This window comes from Antennarius striatus, chromosome 8 (genome assembly GCF_040054535.1).
Source record: "Antennarius striatus isolate MH-2024 chromosome 8, ASM4005453v1, whole genome shotgun sequence".
In the NCBI taxonomy this organism is placed as follows: Eukaryota; Metazoa; Chordata; class Actinopteri; order Lophiiformes; family Antennariidae; genus Antennarius; species Antennarius striatus.
This window is the reverse complement of record NC_090783.1, coordinates 24,424,016-24,443,948: the sequence shown is the minus strand read 5'-3', so window position 1 is coordinate 24,443,948 and position 19,933 is coordinate 24,424,016. Positions and strand designations below refer to the sequence as shown.

General features: G+C 47.9%; 1 protein-coding gene across 1 annotated transcript; it reads left to right on the top strand.

Annotated features, from left to right (window-relative positions):
- Positions 1–1,548: 1,548 nt before the first annotated feature.
- LOC137600088 (signal recognition particle subunit SRP54-like) lies at positions 1,549–5,699 on the top strand. Its single transcript, XM_068321478.1, has 15 exons — positions 1,549–2,285; positions 2,366–2,457; positions 2,542–2,626; positions 2,717–2,821; positions 2,928–2,994; positions 3,413–3,470; positions 3,547–3,697; positions 3,764–3,912; positions 4,015–4,115; positions 4,210–4,278; positions 4,365–4,438; positions 4,571–4,670; positions 5,055–5,225; positions 5,308–5,400; positions 5,489–5,699. The coding sequence occupies exons 1-15, from the start codon at positions 2,208–2,210 to the stop codon at positions 5,575–5,577; spliced, it is 1,482 nt and encodes a 493-aa protein (XP_068177579.1). The 5' UTR covers positions 1,549–2,207; the 3' UTR covers positions 5,578–5,699.
- Positions 5,700–19,933: the final 14,234 nt, after the last annotated feature.

The window sequence follows — 19,933 nt, the reverse complement described above, 5'->3', positions numbered from 1 at the left end:
CACGCGCCTCGAAGATAGACGCTGACGTCATCCCGTGTTCCATCACGGTACCCCCGAGACTCAGGACTTTACTGATCAGTGATTGGATGAATGAAGTGTGCTCATCGATCATCACCTGATTGATTACCTGTTGATTTTAAACAGCCTCACCTGGAAAGCATCAAGGACAAAACACATTTATTTATTGTGTTAAATTACTTTAATTTTCTATAGTGATGTAAAAAAACCTGAAAGTTCTTTAGAGCGCATGACTTTTTTAAACACCTTAAGTGCTGCCTGCACTTGTTTGGTGGTTCATCACGTGGGCGTCACGTGGAGCAGGTGGGTGTGTGCACAGGTACATTCTCAAAACTGGCAAATACATTTTTTGATAAATGTTATGACTGGTTAGAAATGTAAAACACCCAAGAGCCACGCCCATCCCACGTTCTCGTGTTTTATTCACTGTTTGATTATAACTGTCATTTTGGGGGGTTCAAACTAACACATCTTAATATATTCTTATAACACAGTACAAATCATTGTCTAAAATTAGCATAAACATCAATCAACAGTTAAATCCTTCTGTTAAAATGGCTCTATGTCCAACACTCATTAAACTACGCCGATGTCATCATGGCAAAATGATTTTCAAAGCCTATAAAGTAATAATATCTCCTTTCATGTCCATATAAATACTACTGACATGGCAGAAGCCACTCTAAAGAACAACCAGCGGTGACAGGAACAGGCTTGTCCAGTCATCCAAGAGTTGTAAACCCGTCCAAACTCAGAACCTGTGTCCAAACAGTAAGGATTGTCCTATTTATATTTCTTCCTCAGTTGAGTCCAGTATCTCAGAATGTATCCGAGTCCACTGTGGGCACCTGAAGGCAACACTCAATAGTCAGTGGACTCTGTCTTCATAGTAACGGTCAACAACAAACTGCAGAGACACATAGCGGCTAGATGTTAGTTTCTGACATAAGTAACTAATGGCTGGAGTTTGTGTTTTTGGGGGTGAACTGTGCGTCACAGGGGCAGCGCGGTGGCGCAGTGGGTAGCGCTGTCCTCGTACAATACCACAGTTCCTCTCTGGGCACCCTGTCATCAGCTTTCTCCAGATCTACAAAAACACAATGCAGCTCCCTCTGGCCTTCTCTGTACTTCTCTATCAACATCCTCAAAGCAAATACTGCATCTGTAGAACTCTTTTTTGGCATGAAACCATACTGCTGCTCACAAATGTTCACTTCTGCCCTTAGTCTAGCTTCCACTACTCTCTCCCATAACTTCATTGTATGGCTCATCAGCTTTATTCCTCTGTAGTTGCCACAACTCTGCACATCTCCCTTGTTCTTAAAAATGGGCACCAGCACACTTCTCCTCCATTCCTCAGGCATCTTCTCACTATCTAAGATCCTGTTGAACAACCCAGTCAGAAACTCTACTGCCACCTCTCCTAGACACTTCCATACCTCTACAGGTATATCATCAGGACCGACTGCCTTTCCACTCTTCATCCTCTTCAATGCCCTCCTCACTTCATCCTGACTAATCTTTGCTACTTCCTGGTCCACAACAGTCACCTCTTCTAGTCTTTGTTCTCTCTCATTTTCCACGTTCATCAACTCTTCAAAGTACTCTTTCCATCTTCCCATCACACTACTGGCACCTGTCAATAGACTTCCATCCCTATCCTTAATCACCCTAACCTGCTGCACGTCCTTCCCATCTCTGTCTCTCTGTCTTGCCAACCGGTATAGATCAGTCTCTCCCTCCTTACTGTCCAACCTAGCATACAAGTCATCATAAGCTTCTTGTTTGGCCTTTGCTACCTCTACCTTCACCTTACGCTGCATCTCCCTGTACTCCTGTCTACTCTCCTCAGTCCTCTCAGTGTCCCACTTCCTCTTAGCTAACCTCTTTCTCTGTATACACTCCTGTACCTCCTCATTCCACCACCAAGTCTCCTTATCTACTTTCCTTCCAGATGACACACCAAGTACTCTCCTACCTGTCTCCCTGATCACATTAGCTGTAGTTGTCCAGTCATCTGGTCTTCTCCTCTACGTGTGGAATATTAGCTTCCGCTCTAAATCCGCTCTAAATCCGAGACAATCCGTTAACAGCAAATGTTTTATTAAATGGTCGTTACTTTGTGACAAAATGTGTGTAAACGATCATCGGTTCGTATGTTTCCTTCACGATCAGTTTAGACTTCCATCATGGTGTTAGCCGACTTGGGGAGGAAGCTCACCTCAGCGCTGAAGTCACTCAACGAAGCCACCATCGTCAATGGAGAGGTAACGGACACACGGAGGTCACGTGACGAGCGATGAGCGAGGTTGACTTTGATGAGGAGTAAAATGTGTTTGTGCTCCAGGTGTTAAACGCCATGTTGAAGGACGTGAGCGGTGCTCTTCTACAGGCCGACGTCAACGTCAAACTGGTGAAGCAGCTCAGAGACAACCTCACGTGAGTGGAGATCACCCGAGTCCGGATCCGGGATGGAACCCGACCCGGTCCAGCAGCTGAACCGTGTGCTTTTTGTCCCTGCAGGTCTGCCATAGATCTGGAGGGGATGGCTTCAGGTATGAACAAGAGGAAGATGATCCAGCAGGCCGTTTTTAACGAGCTCATGCAGGTGGGGTTGTCACACCTGGAGGGGCAGTTTTCTAGAATTTACATTGGATAAATATTTACCCCCCCCCAAAATATACTGTGTATTTAACAGCTGCTGGACCCCGGAGTCAGGATCTGGACCCCCACCAAAAGAAAGACCAATGTCATCATGTTTGTTGGTCTCCAGGGCAGCGGGAAAACCACCACCTGCTCCAAGGTGAGGTCACACACCAGAGGCATGGCCCCGCCTCCTGCCTTCATTTACATTGTGTTGTATTGTGACGCAGAGCGCCCCCTGCTGGTTTGACTTCTTTTTTTTGTAGCTTGCTTACTACTACCAGAAGAAAGGCTGGAAGGCCTGCTTGGTCTGTGCCGACACCTTCAGAGCCGGTAATCAACACCTCACACACACACCTGTGACACCTCACACACACCTGTGACACGTCACACACACCTGTGACATGTCACACACACCTGTGACACCTCACACACACCTGTGACAAGTCACACACACCTGTGACACGTCACACACACCTGTGACACGTCACACACACCTGTGACATGTCACACACACCTGTGACACCTCACACACACCTGTGACACTTCACACACACACACACACACACACACACACACACACACACACACACACACACACACACACACACACCTCACACACCTACGACCCGTCACGCCCGTCTCACCTGGTCTGCGTCAGGTGTTTTCCTCCCGTCTTCTCCTGGGGCCTCAGAGTCTGACCCCTGACCTCCTTCCTGTGGTCTCTGACGCCCCTCCTCTCGTCTCTCAGGCGCCTTCGACCAGCTGAAACAGAACGCCACCAAAGCCAGAATCCCGTTCTACGGCAGGTGAGTTCTACCTGGATGGCTGGAGGGGCGTGGCCCTGGCCGTGGTGTCACGGTCGCTCTTTGGCGTTGTGTTCAGTGACACGGAGATGGACCCGGTGGTGATCGCCACAGAGGGCGTGGACAAGTTCAAGGCGGAGAAGTTCGAGATCATCGTCGTGGACACGAGCGGCCGACACAAACAGGAGGAGGCGCTGTTCGAGGAGATGCTGCAGCTGTCCTCCGCCGTGGTGAGTCCCTGAACGCACCGCCTCCAGAGAGGAAGGTGTCGCGTTGACCTGCGACTGTTTCCATAGAAACCAGACAACATCGTTTACGTGATGGACGCGTCCATCGGCCAGGCCTGCGAGTCCCAAGTCAAAGCCTTTAAAGACAAAGTGGACGTGGCGTCGGTGATCATCACCAAACTGGACGGCCACGCCAAAGGAGGAGGAGCTCTGAGCGCGTAAGGCCGCCGCCCTTTCTCCCGTGTCGGCGTTGTGTTGACGTTTGGTCGTTGACCGCTCGCCGTTCTCGTTGAGTGATGTCATTCGATGCTTCCCGTCAGTGTGGCCGCCAACAGGAGTCCCGTCATCTTCATCGGAACCGGAGAACACCTGGGCGACCTGGAGCCCTTCAAAACCAAGCCGTTCATCAACAAACTGCTCGGTAACGTCTTTGTGGTCGGGGACGTCTGGGGCAACTGGGCGTGGTCTGAGGCGTTTCCGTGGAAACCTGTCGTAACTTCTCTCGTCACCATCAGGAATGGGCGACATCGAGGCTTTGGTCGACACGGCGAACGAGCTGAAGCTGGCCGACACCCTGAAGAAAGGTGAGACCCTGAAGCTGGACGCCGCTGTCAGTGAACATGCAGTGCATTGTGGGTAAGAGCACTGACCTGTGACCTGTGACCTCCAGGTTCGTTCACGTTGAGAGACATGTACGAGCAGTTCCAGTCCTTCAGGAGTATGGGATCGGTCACACACATCCTGGTAAACACCCGGGTCACATGACTTCTTCATCGCTGTCACACGTGTGTGTGTGTGTGTGTGTGTGTGTGTGTGTGTGTGTGTGTGTGTGTTACTCATAGCCGTGATGCATTTGTGTGTCTGCGATGCGTTCAGGGGATGATTCCAGGGTTCGGTCCAGATGGCATGAATGAAGAGGATTGTCAGAAGAAAATAAAGAGAATGCTCGTCATGATGGACAGCATGAACAACCACGGTAACACACACACACACACACACACACACACACACACACACACACACACACACACACACACACACACACACACACACTTCTTCTTCGCTGCTCCTCATTGGTCCGTGTCTCCTCTTCCTCTTCGCTGCTCCTCATTGGTCCGTGTCTCTTCTTCCTCTTCGCTGCTCCTCATTGGTCCGTGTCTCCTCTTCTTCTTCGCTGCTCCTCATTGGTCCGTGTCTCCTCTTCTTCTTCGCTGCTCCTGATTGGTCCGTGTCTCCTCTTCCTCTTCGCTGCTCCTCATTGGTCCGTGTCTCCTCTTCCTCTTCGCTGCTCCTCATTGGTCCGTGTCTCCTCTTCCTCTTCGCTGCTCCTCATTGGTCCGTGTCTCCTCCTGGTCTCCAGAGCTGGACAGTGAAGAAGGAGCCAAGCTGTTCAACAAGCAGCCCGGCCGGATCCAGAGGGTGGCTCGGGGGTCGGGCTCGGAGATGGCAGACGTCCATGAGCTGCTGGCGACGTACAACAGGTACGCCAAGGCGTACAAGAAGATGGGGGGCACCAAGGGAGTCTTTAAGGGTAAGGGGGTGTGGTTTGGGTTGGGGGCGGAGCTTGCTGTAGGGCGGATGTGAGGAGGTGTGACCTGTCTGGTGCCTTTCAGGAGGAGACATGTCGAAGGGCGTGAACCCGTCTCAGATGGCCAAACTCAACCAGGGGCTCAAAATGATGGACCCCCGCGCCCTGCAACAAATGGGTGAGGCCCCGCCCACTCGCCACTGGCTCTCTTTGAGGCAGAGATGTCCCCCTCCGTCCGGTCGTCATGGCGTCTCCTTTGTTTCCAGGCGGTGTGGCCGGTTACCAGTCGCTGATGCAGCAGGTCCAGCAGGGAGCCGCCGGCAGCACCAAAGGCAAAGGACCCAAGAAGAAGTGACCGGCGACCAATCAGCTGCCTTCATACGTTAACCGTTCGATGCACGAGTTATACCCCCACTGTTCACACGTGGGCTCAAAAATAACCCCAACTACAAAGGATGCATTTTGGCAATAGATCGGTTGTTATTCTGGTTGTTAACCTCTGTAAGACAAAGAGTAGTCACGTGTTCGTATTCCAGACGTTGTTCATGAAACATGTTGGTGACATGAGGCCATTTGCATTTTAACAATGAATTTTAATTTCTTAATTTTAAGAATTGGCAGTTTTTGTACCACTACCCCCCCAAAATGACCCCAATAAAAATGTGAGTTGTTACAAGTTCCATTGAGAGCTCCAAGAGGAATTGTCTTCTTCCTGGGGAGATACCTGCGTGACCCTCAAGGTGCTGAGCCCTGAAAGGTGTTCAGGCATTCAGAGGTCAGTCATGTTCTACCAGAGCACCTTGGGCCATCTCTGGGTCTGGTGTGGACAGGTGTCGTTTCCAACCATCTGGTCCATCACCTCCACTCCTCCTGTGGTCTGATTGTAGAGGAGGATCGCTTCTGGCTTTTTCTTTGGGCTGGTTTCATCCCCCGTCCTGCTGTGGTGCATTCGGTGCTGTGGACCTCTCTGGACCTGGGAGCCTTCATGACGGGAGGAATGTCTGACTCGTTCTGTCACAAAGTTCCCACAATAGTCTGACCCTCCTCCAGGAGATGTTCTGCAGGAGGGACGCTGGTGAAGAAGTTGTCCGTGGTGATGTTGTGACCTGTGTGTCTGAATCCACTGCACAACTGAAGGACAACGTTTTCTCCAAGTTGTTCATCCACCGTCACACAATCACTGGGGATGACTTTGTACCTGCAGTTGACCAGGAACAGGTCCCACATGTGGCGCAAAGCTATCATGTGGTCTGTGTTCAGTCGGTCGCCCTGGTCCACTGGTCATGAAAATGAAAAAGGATTGGGGGAGCAGTAACTCAGTCCACTACGTCTTGGACTGGGGACTGGGGGATCGGTGGCTCAAGACCCAAAATTTTGGAGTGGGAACTGACAGTGTGAGGTGTCAGTTCACCTCCTGAGCATTGCTGAGGCGCCCTTGAGCAAGGCGCCGTCCCCTTTATTAGTTGCTCATTGGAGGCGCATAAAGGAGCTGTCTGTCACTTTACCGCCCCCTCACCTGCATGCCCACAGGCCCTTTGTGTGTGTGTTACGGGCCTACACGCAACTACTAACTAGTCTGTGTAGAGTGGACTACCAATTTTCCTGCGGGTATCAATACAGTTAATTAAAAGGAAATAATCAAAGCGTAAGAACCGGCAAATGTCTTCAAATCTTCAAACTGACATCGTGGCCTCGTACAACGGGTTGTGGAGTCATAATCTGAGTCAATGACCGCGTCTGGCTCGTCTGGCCCGTGTAGGTCACGGTCCACAGGGATCCTAGCTGGCCTCCCAACCTCTCATGATCTTTTCCAGGTATCAGAGACACAACATATATTCTGGACAACAGAAAAACTGACGTTTCATTCTGGAAGCAGCGTTTAAACTCAGTTATTCCCACTCAGCTAGTTTACTAAGAAAAACACGTCTGATTTAATTATCAGATGCTTTTCCTCTGAAAGCCTTTGGCTGTGGTCCAGAGCGGCACATCGTCGGTTCAGATCCTCCCTAATGAGGCCTCTTGCGGTGTTTTCTTTCAGTGGCGATGTGATTTTTATTTTGTCATTGAATGTTTTTGGCAATATAATGAGATTTAATGTAAGATTTATGTTACATCAGACAACTGGTTTAAGTTGTGTATGTAAAAACATCTGTATGATTTTATTATAACGGCTTTAATTATTTATTCATGCCCTGACAAACTAATATACAGACCTTATTGTACAGCTTTATTTTGCTTTCAGGGGCCCTGGAGCAAAAACGTGCATCTGATCACGTCTGTGCGTGACGTATAGATCCCACTATAGCACAGCGGTCTATACATGCAGATTAAATCATTTGCCCACGCATCCAGAAACTAGCCAGAGCCCCAGCGGTGAAGACCATCTGTGTTCCAGTGTGAATTAGATTGAGGTGTTTTAATTCCACACAACCTTGTTCGGTTGGGAATGTATAAAACAAAGGTGAGAAAAGTTGGAGCTCCGTGTCGACAAATCCCAACACCGATGAATCCAAGTTCTTTTTTGCAATGAAGCCCAGTTGTTGTCCAAAGGCCGACCTTTAAAGCGCCATCTAGTGTTCTCGTTTGCGCTCCTCTTTGCGTCTTTGACGCATATTTTTTTTACAGGAACGTACGATCGTCAGACAGCATGTGTCCCTGTGACGCGAGCTTTAAATGCACTTCATTCAACAAAGAAATTCACAAGTTCTCCATCTCCACCTAAATTTCAAACACAGAAATCGCTGTTACGTTTTGAACTCACACCAGTTTCTCAAAAAAAAAAAGACATCTTATTTTATTCGTAAAACTGTTTTAATAAGACTAATATATAATTATAATATTCATAATTGTTCTTCTTTTTAATCGAAGTTATGGTGTTATTAATAAAAACATAAAATTTGTTTATTTTTCACATTGTACTATTGGCAAAACTCAATCCCAAATTTTTAAAATTAATTTAATTCAAATTTAAATTTTAAATTATTAATTAAAAAAATTAAAAATTGAAATTGAATTTAATTGAAAAAATTGTGTACGCTTCTACCGTATATCCTGTTATTACTTTTGGGATGCATAAATATCAAAGTAGTGCATCCCAGGGATGCACTACTTTGTGGAGGTAACATGAATTCTGCCGTTCAAGATTTTTCTCCAGATCGGACCCAGTGACCGATGTGGTGGTGGGGGTGGGGGTCGCTGATTTGGCTCAGACTAGTCGTTTCCTACCTCTGAATGCTCTTTCCTTGCGGTCCGGTTGGGTTCTGGCAGGGTTCCGCGGGCCGTCTGGCTCCTGGATGCTGATGCAGCTCCTTCACCTCATCCCGATGGGCTCGCCCATCATGTCACTCATCACACCCATCCGTCTGGGCGATGACTGAACGGTCACACGCTTCTCTGAACACCCACTCCATCCAAACGTTTTCCATCTCCGTTCCACTTAATGTAACCTGGCTGTCATTGAGTGTGTTTCTTCTTCTTTTCTCCTGCTGGGCTTCCAAATCTCTCTTCTTTCTCCGTCTTGTAATATTGAACCCATTTTCTTTGCCTGACCTCTCTGACCCGCCCCTCATCATCTCCTCCACAGGTTCCTCCTTCACCTGTGTGAGAACAAAGCATCCATCAGCAGGTGGAGACATTGCTGGGAGAGGGTGATGGATTGTCTGAGACAAAAGAAGACAAGGAGAGAATCCAGTAGTGAACTTTAAAGGCTGGACAAACGTGTGAGAAGCACACCTGAAGCAAACATCATCACCGCAGAGCTTCATTTTCATCCCGGTACTGGATTGCGTTCGTGGAGCTGGCAGCAGCAGCGATGCTACGGAACGCTGAAAAAGTGCCATTCTGACTTGTCATTCCTCCTCATTTAGCTGCAGGCACAAACCCACCCACACTCCCAACAGATAGCGGCTGTCGCCACCGTCATCAGGCTGTGGTTTTATTATTCTGTTTAACTACTTCCTCTGTCTCCCTGCCAGGACGCCTCGAACGCCATTTGTGTGTGGATCCAAACGGCGCTGGGTGGGTTTTGAACACGTCTGGAGTCGCAGGAGGTTGATTTCATTCTCCTTTGCTTGTCAATGATTATAAATGTTTACAGCGGTACCTCTACTTACAAAGTTAATCGGTTCTGGCAGAAATTTCGTAAGTAGAAAATGTCGTAAGTAGAGAAGGGTTTTCCATGCAAACGCCCTAATATGTTCCAAGCCCCCCAAAATTCAGACGTAAATGTTTTATAAAGCATAAAAATGCATCAAAACATGTAACAAATACATGTTACGATTAAATTAAATGAGAGTTGTGCATAATGTAAAAAACAAAGAATAAAGAATAAAAATGACGGTCATTAACCTTTTAACTGCTGTCCTCATTGTTTTTTGCCCTCTTTGGTTCATGCCCTCTTGCCCCACCATGAACAACAGAGTGAATTCCAGTCCTCCTTCTGAACTTCTCCAACCACCCACGCGACGCCTTGAACTCCTTAAACTTCCTTTAGTTTTAATAACGTGGTGATTGTAGATGCATTACGGCCATATTCTTTGGAGAGATCAACCAAACGCATCCCTTTTTCAGGCTTTTCTATCATCTCTTGCTTTGTTTGTACGGACAAAAAAACTCTTTTCTTCGTCTTTTCTTTTCCTCTTTTCTCCGTCACTTTCTTGGGGTCCATAGTGAATACTCTAAAAGTTTATACATTTACGTAAAACTATCAGAACACCTCATGGGTCGAGGGCCGAATGACGAGGACGCTGCATAGACACCTATCTAGCTCCACACAGAGGTCCCTCTTAGCCAATGGGATGCCAGGATGCTAGGTAACAGCCAATGGCAGGACAGCTATGAGAATCAGTTCAGGAACCTGTGGGAGCTGAGAGTATCAGCCCATACTGTATTTTTACATTTCGTAACTCGAGGTAATATTTTCCCGTTGAGGCGTTTCGTCAGTAGAGGAACCACCGAACTCACATTTCTTCTCTAAAAACATGATTTTTGTAGGGTTAGGGTTAGAAGTCCCCTTGGCCCAGGATTCCGTGGTCTTTTTTCATTTTTAACCATCAGCAGGTCTCTCTTACCGGCCCGTGTTGGTCCCGTCGGTTCACACGCTGCACCACCTCTAATCAGGAAGCGAGTGACGGCCTGCAGATTATAGTCCCGTCTTCAAACCGCCGTTTGAAAATGTTGTCGGGCGAGGAACACGGCGGCTCACGCTCCTGAACATCATTATTTTCTAAGAGAGCAGTGAGGTCATTAAAAGTTTATCCGGCTGGAGACAAACTGGTTCGGTGAGAGGAGGAAGAGGAGGATGAAGAGCGAGCGCCGTCCTCAAAGAGCGTCGCTCTCCGTCCTCACGGCCCTTCATTAAACCCTCCGCTTCGCTGGACGTAGCATCCCCCACGTAGCATTCCTGCTAACCCATTCATGCTGCACAGTTTTAGAGATGGAGGCTCCGCCCCCAGCCGGACACCATGTGACCAAACTGAACGCTCTCCTGGTGGCGCCCAGGCCCGGAGTGTCCCACTCTCACCGGTGGAACAAGGTGGAGAGGAGCTGCCTTCACTAGGGGGCAGTGTTGCTCCACTGAAACGAAACGAACGTGTGTGTCTGTGTGTGTGTGTGTGTGTGTGTGTGTGTGTGTGTGTGTGTGTGTGTGTGTGTGGGTATTCCTGCTACAACCACGTTTTATTTACACTGACTTCCTTCACTGCTTCCTCTTTTCCAGCTTATTGGCCTTTTCTGCTTTGTGTTCCACCCTCTGGCCTCACACACACACACACACACACACACACACACACACACACACACACACACACACACACACACACACACACACACACACCTTCAGGTGAGATAGTAAAGTGAGGCAGGACAGATTTGAAGGTGTGTGTGTGGAGCAGGATGATAGTTATGGTCTGTGTTTTCTCTCTCGGTAAAGTGAGCCACCCAAAGCAAAGGGACACACACACGCACACACACACACACACACACACACACACACACACACACACACACACACACACACACACACACACACACACACACACACACACACACACACAGACACACAGAATTCCTACACGGACCAACCAACTGGTCTCACTTTGACGTGAAATGTCTCTCAGTTTTTTTTCCCATGGTGCACCCTTGTGTGTGTGTGTGTGTGTGTGTGTGTGTGTGTGTGTGTGTGTGTGTGTTTGCGTGACTGAACTATATGTGGGCATGTATCTGTATGTGTATGTTATCAGTGACAACCAGGATGATTTGGACTGCCTTATACCGGGGGGGGGGGGGTGTTCCTCCACTGTTGGGCTGAAGGTACCCCTCCTATCTGCCCCCCCACCCCCACAAGCAAAACATATTAGGAGGCTTGTTGTGGGGGCAAGAAGGACCAAATCCACGGCTCCATTTCCTCTCGCCGGGCTAAGAGGACAATCTAATGACGGTCTGAGCCGCAGACGGGTCTGTGTGTGTGTGTGTGTGTGTGTCTGTCTGTCTGTCTGTCTGTCTGTGTGTCTGTCTGTCTGTGTGTCTGTCTGTCTGTCTGTCTGTCTGTCTGTGTGTCTGTGTGTCTGTCTGTCTGTCTGTCTGTCTGTCTGTGTGTCTGTCTGTCTGTCTGTCTGTCTGTGTGTCTGTCTGTCTGTCTGTCTGTCTGTCTGTCTGTCTGTCTGTCTGTCTGTGTGTGTGTGTGTGTGTCTGTCTGTCTGTCTGTGTGTCTGTCTGTCTGTGTGTCTGTCTGTCTGTCTGTCTGTCTGTGTGTCTGTCTGTGTGTCTGTCTGTCTGTCTGTCTGTCTGTCTGTGTGTCTGTGTGTCTGTCTGTCTGTCTGTCTGTCTGTCTGCGCTGTTAGAGAGGCAGACGGGTCTGTGTCTCTATCAGGACAGAGAGACACATTGGATTAGCTGAGTAGCTGTTATTCCATTACCTCTTCACCTTGCATACAGGGGTATGCACTCAGACACACACACACACACACACACACACACACACACACACACACACACACACACACACACACACACACACACACACACACACACACAACTGAATCTGACCAGAGACTGCAAAAGCTGAACAGAAACGAGAAACAGAAATAAAAGAAAAGAGAGTGGAATAAAGAAGAATTGTGCTCCTTTAATTGCGTTCTGAATTTTACTTGTAGAATGTGAGTTTTGTTGGCGCTGGAATCCAGATGTCCTCTGACGATTGGCTCTTTTATGTTGCTTAGCAGCATAATATTTAATAACCCCTGAGTAAACACTGGAGGAATTGCTCCATAAATAATTGAAGGGAAATTTATAAATAATTTTCCGTCTTAATCTACTCCAGCGCTGCTCCGGGTCTCTAAAGTGATGCGCATCCCTTTGGACGGTCGGCTGGTCCGGCGTGCGCCTCATGGGGGCGCTGTGGTTATTCCGTTGGAGCCCGCTCCTCGGTTTACTTAAATAAATATATAAAGGGGTTCTTTCCCCCCCACCCCTAGAAAAACAAACCCAAAAACAACAGAGCGTGTTTCTAAGAACAGGCCTGAACCCTCTATTAAAATCCTGTTTTTTGGGAAGTCTGCTTTTGTTATCGGCGCCGTCTCCGATTCCGGGTCGTTTTCAGGAAATGAGAGTGTTTCTGATGCTCCCGGGCCGACGCCACGCCTCACCTGCCCGGTCTGGACCCCCCGACTCGTGCCTCATGTTCTGCTCCTCCGTAAACCAGCAGAAGTAATTAGTCCAATTGGCCTCCCGCTCCTGTTGACGACTTTCCCCTTCCTTTTTCCCCCTCATTCCCTCCATGCCAGAGCTGCCGGTGCCCTTGTACACAATTAATAACTGTTTGCTAATGAGAAAGCGTGGGGCTCATTATTCATTTTATCATTAACATTTAATTGGTCGCTGCTAATCCGAATCACCATCTCAACGGTTTAATTGCTTCTCTCTTTCTGGTGCGACCACAAACCCCCATGATGCTCGACGTGAGTTTTCCCGTGAGGCCGAGGTTAGATTGTGTTCACGATGAGCGTGTTCAGGTCAGAACTGGGGCTTTTAAGGTAATAAAGAATAATAACTAGGGGAATATTGGGAGAAGTTGCAGAGGTGTCAGAAAAATTGCCCTGTTGTCACTGATATGGTTGAAGAGGAGCTTTTTCTTTCCTTCTCTCTCGTCTCTTTCCCTCTTTATTTATTTCCCTGTGTGTCTGTTTGTGTCTGTCTTCCCCTCGCCTCGCCTCCATCCATCCCACAGCGCCGCTTTAATTGTTCCAGGTCCAAATGGTGAAGGATGCGGGAGATGCTGTGACATCCCGACTGGCGAGGAGGAAGAATGGAAGCGGGAGAGATTCTAACTCAATCACTCACCTGAGAAAAGAAGAAAGGAAGGGAAGACGGAGATGAAGAGACGCAGAGAGTGGATGGCTGAGAGGGAAAATTAAAGGGAGAGAGACACCGCCCAACACAGTCATTAACTCCCATCCATCCGTCTTCTGCCTCTGCCCAAAGCAGGGCTCCATTTCACCAGACCGCTCTTTGTACTCAATATCTGTGTAAGATGTAGTCTGAATGTGTGTGTGTGTGTGTGTGTGTGTGTGTGTGTGTGTGTGTGTGTGTGTGTGTGTCAATCCCATTCAGTGCAATTGAAAGTGCGAGACCCTAAAGTTCGTATTTCTCTTGGCGGGGGGTTTATTGTGCTGTTAGTCACATGAATCATGTTCAAATATCAAATCTGTAGTGAATTCCAAAGCGTTAGCGCCACTGGTGTTCACACACGTCACGGATCTCGGCTGGTTTCACGCTTACCAAAATATTTCACGTTCCGTGCGTCTCTTTGTATCAGAGAAGACTTTTGAGCGTGAATGATGGGGACTGGAGCGTATCCCAGAATGCATCAAAGTTCCAGGGGACACCGGTCGGATGCACGTCTGATGGAGACGCATCAGCTTCACCTGTGAGCAGTTGTTGTCTGTGTGTTACAAAGGAAGCTAGCGCTGGCAGATGGTTAACGTGAGTTAGCATACAGCTAGGATAGCTCTCTCACCTGGTGTCAAATGTTCATCTAAAGCTCCGCCTTCCTTCAGCTGAGACAGGAAGTCGGTTCCGTGGCTATTTCCTGTCAATCTTGCGTGAATTTGGAAGGCCAGACACTTTTGGGAAGCTTCTCTTCTTCAGTACTGGGGCGGTTCTTTGGGGGGGAGGGGGTCAGCCCCCAGAGGAAGGATGGACATTTGTGCATGCTGATTTTTATGTTGTTGCCATGGTTGCAGGAGGTAGGCTGAAAACACACATGGCAGAGAATTGTGCACCAACATTCTGACATATAAAGCGTGACTCATGGTTGTGAAGCACTGCAGACATGACAGACAGCGAGCACCAGTCTGGCCAATGGGAGGACACGAGCCACTGAGGTGTTGATGGAGCTAGACAGGAAGTAAACCGACAAAACAACACAGTATGACGTGAATATAAACTCAAAAATATCAATCAGACGACAAAACTATTAATCCTGTGTTTGAATCAGCCTGTTTAGAGCTACTTACATTACCAATCTATATTCTAGTTTAGAATCTTCTGTTTAAAGTTCTCTTATTTTAATGTACTAATGTTATGAGTCTTTTTTATGAGGTCTATTTAAGTTATTTGTTTTTATTTTGAAGGACTCAAGTTGTTGGATGTGGGGCAAAACAACTGCAAGGTTTTCCTACAAGTCCGTTTGACTTCATCCAACATACAGATCTACCCTGACCCCTTAACCATAAGTCACATGACCACCTTCAACCAGATCTACCCTGCCCCCTAACCGTAAGTCACATGACCATGTTCAACCAGATCTACCCTGACCCCTTAACCATAAGTCACATGACCAAATTCAACCCACCCAAAAGTTTCTAAAGCTACCTATGACACCCACTAACCAACCAATAACCAACTAACCACTAACCAACTAACCACCAACCAACTCACCATTAACCAAATAACCAACTCACCACTAACCAACCAATCAACCAACAAACCAACCAATCAACCGACCATTAACCAAATAACCACTAACCAACTCACCACTAACCAACTAACCAATAACCAACTAACCACTAACCAACTAACTAATAACCAACTAACCACTAACCAACCAACCACTAACCAGTTCACCACTAACCACCATAGTGGTTCTGCAAACGGTCCTTGAAGGTGAAGGTAATCCACCTCTGGTGGTCCAGCCCACGTCTTTACTTCCTTAGAGACAAACACGTCTCCACACAGCCCTGGTAGTTATCGGACGACCTTTGGGTTCAATACGTACGATTATTATTCAAACCTGCATCAAACAGGAAGAGCAGACACCATCAGGTGTTCCACTACTTCCTGCTTCCAGACAGGCGTCGACCGTCGGATCCTTCTCACCTCCATCTCCTCTCCTCTCCCGAGGAAAGGACGAATGACGGATGCTCGCCGCATCGACGCAGAACTTCTCCCTCATCCTCCCTCCTGCTAATGAGCAATGCTAGCTCCATTGACCTACTTGTGGACTGGAAGGGAATCCAATCACAAATGCCTCGGGTCGCTTTCTTCCCACTTTAGGAGATTAAAAGATTCAATTCTCTCTGCCTATCCACACTCATCATCATCATTTCTCCGACCTCCCGTTTTGCCTGTCGTCTCCGCCGCGGCCCCTCCCCTGAAAGCCGGCCCTGCTGACTGTCACTCTCTCCTCCCCCCTCTTTCCTCCTTAACGAAGTTTTGGGGCTCTTTTACAAACTTGCTCTTTGTCTTTCGCGTTCAGACGAGAGCAGAGCAGCCATGCAGATAATTATCTGCGAGAGACAAGGGTGTTATTGGAACACAATGGAGCTGGCCGACAGTCTAATCTCGTCCGCTGCTGAAGGACGATGAATCATTGGCGCCAGTGTCGCTGCAATGTGTACAAATATGCACAATTATGCACCCTTATGCACAAGTTACAGTTCTGTGTTCACATACAGTCAGGTGTACCTGAGAGCGGCGGAGACGTGTATGCTAACCTTCATCTCACTGCCTCCACACACACACACACACACACACACACACACACACACACACACACACACACACACACACACACACACACACACACACACACACACACACACACACACACACACCCCATACTGTGTCTAAAACGGCAGCGGGGTGCTTTGGCTATTGGGTTGTTGTTTGTGGTGCTCCAATGGGGGGTCTCCTAACAAACATATCGGACCAGCAACAACACAGGAGCTCTGTAGGGGGGGGGGGGTTCAGTGTTTGGATCACACGCGTGTCTTCTACATACATGTAGGTGGAGACTAGAAGAAAGGGCCTTGATTGACCATTAGATTCTTTCAAAGAGTGACTGAAGATAACGCCGGACAGCTTTTCTGTCAGATGGGGACTAAGTTTTAATCTCTATGTCCAAACATAACAAGTAAACACCCCCTAAATGAAATCATTTCTGTACGTCTTAGACTAACCCTATGTGACCCCTTCATCAAACCTGGATCAAATCCAGACCAGGGGCTCCTGGGTTCCCTCATGAAGATGCAGCTTTTCCTTCTTTTGTGTGATGTCAGTGTTTTATTTCTTTCCATCAGGTTGAGCAGGACAGAACCTTTAAATGTTTGAAAGGAAATCAGAGTAATTGATCAGCCTGGATCACACATGAAAGAGGAGATAACCAATCAGGTTTGTCAGATAAAGATTCACCATCGACCTTCAGATTTCAGCAAAAGAAGAAATGCACAGAAAAAGTTTCGGTTAAATGATGCAGACATAAAAAGAAATGTCATGTTACAGCTTCACATCGCAACCGTTCCTCAAATCAGTGTCTGTGTGTGTGTGTCTGTGTGTGTTAGTGTGTGTGTGTGTGTGTGTGTGAGTGTGAGTGTGTGTGAGTGTATGTGTGTGAGTGAGCTTCTGTTGGTGCTGTCTTCTAAAAGCAGACGTAATGGGTTGACTATAGGCCCCCGGCGGTTATTCTATCCTTGAGCAGTAAATAAAAATCAATATCATCAAGTGGCTGAAATGCATTTTTTGCCCAGATGGTTTGTGTGAATCTCCTACGAGTTTGAAGGAGGTGACTAAGGTCATTCTGACTGGAGCATTGCGTTCAGCAGCACCATCAACATCCATTCATGTGCACTAAGTGTCCATTTCAGTGTGTTGACTTCTCTCCTCCGGGGCAGACTCATCAAGACAAACGATGATGCACTTCCTCATTCTAACCACTCGTAGAAAAGTCCCATTCCCTCCATTTCAGACGTCAGACGCGTTTGGTTATGGTTTGAAAATGTTGGTGATTGGAGTAACATCCTGTCTGAAACCGACAGCTCAGTGTGCGTCAGTGAGGGCCGCTGTGTGAAATGTGCTTTTCCTTAAACGTTTAAACCAAAGAAAGACTTCTTTGTTGGCGTGGATTCAAAGTTAGATGAATGCGGAGGTGAGCAGTCAGATCTGGGCTTAAAAAGGCAAACAGGAACAGGAAGAGACTCTACAGCGGAGCCTCTGGTCCACGTGTAGATGAACGTCCACCAGTTGGTAATACCTTTTACAACCCAGACTGGAAACACGCACATGTCTACGTCCTCATCAGCAGTCAGCCAGAATGACGACAGCCAGAAATATTACAGCTGAGGAACGTCTTTATGTTTTCCCGTTTATCCAGACATAACCATGAAAACAATGTCAGAAGGAGGGTCTGGGAAGCCAGCAGAGAATGAGTCCGTGTCTAGTTCCATTCCAAAAAGCATTACCAAATGCAGGTTTTATTATGCAGAACACGAGCTGCGGTAGGAAATGAGTGCTGTAATTAAATTGTGTCTGTGTTGGACTGGTAAGAGACGCTGCTCAGTATGTTTGTGATTGTAATTGATATTTATTAGAGACTAAGGTACTCTACATTTTGGTTCACGACCAAAAACTACTGATATTTCCTTCAGCCGCAGCTGCACTTTGTTTGGTGCTAATTAGCTCACTGCGGCATGCGAGGGTGTTATGGTCGATAAATATGAATCATTATTGGAGCCGTAGTGAGTGGAACGTCTACAATTCATCTAAAAAGAGAATTGCTCTGATGCTACAGTCCCTGTTAGCCAGATTTATGTGGCCCATAATGGGATCATGACAAAGGGTCCTGTGTTCTGCAGGGTCTTCTGGGGCGTCTGAGGTTTAATGTGCATTAATAATCCTATGTGGGATCATCGAAGGGTAGCTACGTATAGCAACGCTCCCTCAGATCGATCAGCAGTCTGTTGTAAGTCAACTCCACGTAGATCAGGGTCGTGACCTCTCAGGAGCGAACGCCGTGTCGTAACTCAGACGAGGGCTCGAGCAAAGACGGACCCCAACGGCTCCTAGAGGTGATTACATGTTGGTGATGATCTGTAAATCTTTACCATCCTGTAATGATCTAATAAATATCACCACACATCACTGTGGCTATAAAATATGAATAGATAGAAACGCCTCCCACTGGTGAGCAACAGCCTTGCTGCTCCAGATCTCGCCTCCCCCATCAGCCACGCTTCACCTGCGTGATCGTCTCTCTGGATTCACCTCCCAGGTTGGACTGCCTTCCTGTCTGCCCCATCTGCCCCGCCTGCCTCGTCTGCCTCGTCTGCCCCGTCTGCCTCGTCTGCCCCGTCTGTGGGAGCCTTCAGGCCTCATTCTTGTAAATGAATCGTTGAACTGATTCTGTCCAGCCGCCTGTCTACGGCTGGGTCCTATCCGACGACGTGGCCGTGATGTCCCACCGTAGGTGTGACAGTTCACTTTGCTGCCAATGATATTTACAGTCCTGCCCCTTACAGACACTTGATCTTTCACAATGCTGAGGCAACAATCCATTTCATAGGATTGGAGATGAAATCGCACCTTTCCTTGTGTGAGGAAGCTTTACCTGTCACTTTGTTGGCAGGTTTTCAATAAAAACAGCAGGCAGTCACTCACGGCTTTTGCTTTTCTGTAATATCCCATAATACTGTCTTTTGCTTCCATGCCAGGCACTATTTAGATTAAAGTGGGTAAACATTTCATACGGTAGATGAATCACGGTGGAGTCAATCAGCTGCGATGCAGATGGAGGGAGACAGAGGGGAAAGGAGAACAGACACAGGAGAACCGGTTGAGGGTGGGGGGATTCTCAGGTACAGGTGTATTTATAGCAGGAGAACATACACACTCTGGAGGCTACCCCAGTCCTACTGTTAAATAATGCAACGGCTCCCAGATCTGAGGAACCCCTATTATATTAAGCTTGTGAGTGTCTACATGGATGGATGCTGGGAAGATTACATGTGTCTTTGGAAGACCTCCATCTTCCCGCTTTGTAGTCATCTTATTAAGCCTGTGTGTGCTGATTTGTGTTTCTCACAGAATTCATTATATCCAAGTTTATGACTACATCGCATCCCTGTCTCTGCTTTGCATTTGTAAGTGTGTGTGTGTGTGTGTGTGTGTGTCTGCCGTCTGGCGGAAGCACGCGAGCCTCTCCTGGATGTGTTTACATCAGAAAAGTGTTTTTGAAAGTGTTCCACCACCAAACTTGCGAGGCCTCCTGTGCCCAATTAGACAGTTTGTTTCAGACGCCGTCATCACACGGGCCCCTCTCCTGGCTCTCCATCCCATCGTCCCTTCATCTGTCCGCCCTGCAGCCTGAGAAAATAACTCCGTCTGGCTGAGTCACAGCGAATGTGTGTGTGGACGCCTTTGAAGACGAGCCTCCAGCCTTC

Coding starts and splice junctions, on each gene's coding strand:
- LOC137600088 (XM_068321478.1), top strand. CDS start 2,208: ATGGTGTTAGCCGACTTGGGGAGGAAGCTCACCTCAGCGCTGAAGTCA. Junction 2,286..2,365: donor CCACCATCGTCAATGGAGAG/GTAACGGACACA, acceptor TTTGTGCTCCAG/GTGTTAAACGCCATGTTGAA. Junction 2,627..2,716: donor TTTTTAACGAGCTCATGCAG/GTGGGGTTGTCA, acceptor TGTATTTAACAG/CTGCTGGACCCCGGAGTCAG.